This window comes from Antennarius striatus, chromosome 10 (assembly GCF_040054535.1).
Source record: "Antennarius striatus isolate MH-2024 chromosome 10, ASM4005453v1, whole genome shotgun sequence".
NCBI lineage: Eukaryota > Metazoa > Chordata > Actinopteri > Lophiiformes > Antennariidae > Antennarius > Antennarius striatus.
In genome coordinates, this window is record NC_090785.1 from 4,474,571 (window position 1) to 4,479,139 (window position 4,569).

Below are 4,569 nucleotides of genomic sequence, written 5' to 3' on the forward strand. Positions count from 1 at the left end.
ACCATAGCTACAGAGTACCAGAACAACAGACTACAAACAAATTGTAAAAAAAAAGTTACATGCTGAAGAGAAATTAAACTGTTTTACTGCAGTTTGCAGCAGCCAAGCTAGTCACATTTCATAAGACAATGTACAACTTGCACTGGTGTCACCGTGGGTTCTTACGGGTTAAAGCCTTTGATAACATTCCAGGTCAAAATTTGCAACTCATGAACCACGAAGAATTTTCCCAACAAAAGATTAGACAGGAGATCAAACAACACAGCCTTTGAAGTCAAGTTTTTCCAAGTATGTCAGGAAGATATAAAAGGACACATTTGGTCCATCCAAACTGATATGGAAATAAGGCTTTCCTGCAATTCTCAACTCAAAGGTGATAATGAGGATACCAAGACCCTGAACGGAGTTCAGGAGAGGAGTTTACAGCCCACTTCCTCCGCTGAAGCCCGGCAGCACAAGCCGCAGAAAAAGGAATATACTCTAGGGACTAATCCAGACGAGGCTCTAATGGAGGAGATGAAGAAAGAGACAGAAACTTTCAACAAAAATCTGGAAGATGCCTCTGCCCTCTTTCAGACCAACTTGGTGCAGTGGCATGAGGAGATCATGTCATCACAGAAGGATGCAGTACAAGATCTGTTGAATAAGGAGCATGAGTGGAGTGAGAAGAAATCCTCTCTCTGCCAGAAGCTCAAAAATAAGAAGATGACTCTGCAGCAGAAAGGGCAGGAGTGGAGAAAGGAGAAATCATTTCTCTGCCAGGCTCTGCTGCAGAAAGAGCTAGAGTGGAGAAAGGAGAAATCATCTCTCTGTCAGGAGCTCAAAAATAAGGAGACAACTCTGCTGCAGAAAGGGCAGGAGTGGAAAAAGGAGAAATCATCTCTCTCACAGGAGCTCAAAAATAAGAAGATGACTCTCCTGCAGAAAGAGCAGGAGTGGAGAGAGGAGAAATCATGTCTCTGCCAGACTCTGGTGCAGAAAGAGCAGAAATTGGAGGAGAAATCATCTCTCTGCCAGACTCTGCTGCAGAAAGAGCTGGAGTGGAGAAAGGAGAAAACATCTCTCTCCCAGGAGCTCAACAAGAAGAAGAAGAGTTTTCTGCAGAAAGAGCAGGAATGGAGAGAGGAGAAATCATCTCTCTGCCAGGAGCTCAACAATAAGAACAAGACTCTGGTGCAGAAAGAGCAGGCGTGGGAAAAGGAGAAATCTTCTCTCTGCCACATTTTGCAGCAGAAAGACCAGGAATTGGATGAGAAATCATCTCTCTGCAAGATTCTGCAGCAGAAAGAGCGGGAATTGGAGGACAAATCATCTCTCTGCCAGGAGCTCGACAATAAGAATAAGACTTTTGTGCTGAAAGAGGAGGAATGGAGAAAGGAGACTTCATCTCTCTGCCAGATTTTGCAGCAGAAAGAGCAGAAATTGGAGGAGAAATCAACTCTCTGCCAGACTCTGCTGCAGAAAGAGCAGGAGTGGAGAAAAGATAAATCATCTATCTGTCAGGAGCTCAACAATAAGAAGAAAGCTCTGTTGCAGAAAGAGCAGGAGTGGAGAGAGGAAAAATCATCCCTCTGCCAGGAGCTCAAAAATAAGAGCAAGACTCTGCTGCAGAAAGAGCAGGAGTGGAAAAAGGAGAAATCATCTCTCTGCCAGATTTTGCAGCAGAAAGAACAGAAATTGGAGGAGAAATCATCTCTCTGCCAGACTCTGCTTCAGAAGGAGCAGGAGTGGAGTGAGACGAAATTATCTCTCTGTCAGGAGCTCGACAATAAGAAGAAGACTCTGCTGCAGAAAGAGCAGGAGTGGAGAGAGGAGATATCATCGATCTGCCAGGAACTCAACAATAAGAAGAAGGCTCTGTTGCAGAAAGAGCTGGAGTGGAGAGAGGAGAAATCATCCCTCTGCCAGGAGCTCAATAATAATAATAAGACTCTGTTGCAGACAGAGCAGGAGTGGAAAAAGGAGAAATCATCTCTGTGCCAGATTCTGCAGCAGAAAGAGCAGGAATTGGAGGAGAAATCATCTCTCTGCCAGATTCTGCAGCAGAAAGAGCAGGAGTGGACAGAGGAGAAATCATCTCTCCTTCAGGAACTCAACAATAAGAGGACTCTGCTGCAGAAAGAGCAGGAGTGGAGAGAGGAGAAATCATCTCTCTGCCAGACTCTGCTGCAGAAAGAGCAAAAATTGGAGGAGAAATCATCTCTCTGCCAGACTCTGTTGCAGAAAGAGTTGGAGTGGAGAAAGGAGACATCATCTCTCTGCCAGGAACTTAACAATAAGAAGAAGACTCTGCTGCAGAAAGAGCAGGAATGGATAGAGGAGAGATCAGCTCTCTGCCAGGAGCTCGACAATAGGAAGATGACCCTGCTGCAGACAGAGCAGGAGGGGAAAAAGGAGAAATCATCCCTCTGCCAGATTCTGCAGCAGAAAGAGCAGGAACTGGAGGAGAAATCATCTCTCTGCCAGACTCTGCAGCAGAAAGAGCAGGAGTGGAGAAAGGAGAAATCCTCTCTCTACCAAGAACTCAACAAAAAGAAGATTCTGCTTTACAAAGAGCAGGAGTGGGAGAAGAAGGAGAAGATCTTGAATGCTCAGATAAATGAACTTGAGCTCCAGGTCTTGAGAAAAACAAAAAATTTGTACTGTGGGATGTTTTGCTGTAGCGGGATTGTTGGAGTTTGTGTGATCTTCCCTTGGGTTCTCAACAACTTCCATTCAAACTGACCTTGTGATCGTGTTTATTATACGAGTCCTGCTAATACATTATATATATACTAGCGGGAACCCGTGTAAATTCAACGATGAAACAATATCAGACTTCATACCAAACATGAAAACAAATGTATTGGTATTATAAACCAAGCGCATTCAATTCAGTCAATAATCAATGTGGTGACGTAACGACTTTGTGTTGGCAAATCATGGATCGCGCTGGGCGGGTATTGCGAAGCCGTAGATGTTAGCAGGCTAACTGGAGAAAGAAAGCTAACTAATCGTGGGATTGGGAAAGGAGCTAACGTTAAAGGAAAAGGCACATGTCAAAAGAGCAAGTGGAAAAGAGATTTTAGAGAAGTGATAGTTCTGTTAGCTGACTACATGAACAGAACTGTATGTAGTTACTTAAAGACCGTTTTTGTCAGATGCCCGAGGAGCATTTTGGATACTACATTGATTGTCCCATTCCAAACGGAAACCATAGATGGACAGACTGTTCGTGCTAGCCAGCTAGTTTCTGTGTCGTTACTGCTGTTGGGACTTTCTGCTCAAAAACACGAAAATTGTGCCTGAAGCCATATTGTTCATGTGACTCCTTCTGGCAGATGGATTGGTTGGGCGCTTGATTGACAGGTAGTGGGTGGAGTTGGTGACAGGGTGATAACATGAGACTTTCAAGTGAGTTTATTCAAATACATAGGTGGGGATTATAATTGCTCTTGTCCCTCATTAGTTAAAGGGCATTCCTGTAAAAAAGACTGTAGATCAAAGTGCTAGATGAATGACGTAACAAAGAACCAGAAACCAAAGGAGAAGCAGAGTAACCATTTGTTCAGTTCATAATACGGAGGGTGGCTTCTGTCCGGGCATTCTGGCTTCCTCCCACACCCCAATAACATGCAACTTAGGTGAACTGATCACACCAATTGTCCGAAGGTCTGTGTATTTGTCCCAGTGGCCCCATGATGAGACTTCTGACATGCATCCTACCGGGCAGTAAAAAGAATAATAGTGGGACCTTAATGAAAAATTCAATGGAATGTGTCCTTTACAGGTCATCCTCTATGTATATATACAGACACACACACACATCTATTATATTTAGAGCCAGTTCTGATGGGCCCTGGGAACCCAGAGCCAGCACTGGTAGACCATAGGAACTCAAGAGTCAGCACTGTTGGACCCTGTGGACAATGTGGTTGTGCTGGAGAATGCCGACTGTGATTCTGAGGGACAAGGAGTCATTCCTATAATTTTGCCATACAAAATATTCTCATTTGGTGAAGAATCCTGAATAAAAATCATTTGAATTCTATTTGAAGGTATTCTGAACATTTTGATTTGACTCTTGAGGTCAAACACATTGACTTGATCTCAGAATAAAATTAGTAATATGGTTTTAAGGAAAATTATATTTGCGCATTCTTACGTAACGCTGTAAATTCACTGTTCAATGTTGTTTAATCATCAATCAACATTGAGGAGTGAAACTTTGTGTGTGGTCTTCATATGGTTTGTTTGCAATTGTTTGTCCTGCACTTGCATAAGCCGCTGGATGTGCTGTGCTGTGTTGTGAGCACAGTACAACTTACTGTATCCATAATTATTTCACTCTCAACTTTGTATATAAAGCACTTTTCATACAAAACTTGATCTGACAGGCTGTTCCACAGGTGGGGGCCACATTGGCTAAATGGTGCCTCCATGTGGGTTTTTGCTTTACAGGGTCCCATTATGAAAAACATTTTTTCAGGTCTCCAGGGTGTCACAGAGGGGTTGTGTATTTGTCTGCAAATAACTAAATAAGAGGACTGCAGGTAGCAAACTGTTAGTCCTGTAATTTTCCAAGTGATT

At 43.3% G+C, this 4,569-nt stretch overlaps 1 protein-coding gene across 1 annotated transcript; it reads left to right on the plus strand.

Moving 5' to 3' along the window:
* The first annotated feature begins 336 nt into the window (after positions 1-336).
* Positions 337-2,724, plus strand: LOC137603168 (trichohyalin-like). Its single transcript, XM_068326407.1, has one exon. It carries the CDS (start codon positions 337-339, stop codon positions 2,722-2,724), a length of 2,388 nt encoding a protein of 795 aa, XP_068182508.1.
* Positions 2,725-4,569: the final 1,845 nt, after the last annotated feature.

Coding starts and splice junctions, on each gene's coding strand:
- LOC137603168 (XM_068326407.1), top strand. CDS start 337: ATGGAAATAAGGCTTTCCTGCAATTCTCAACTCAAAGGTGATAATGAG.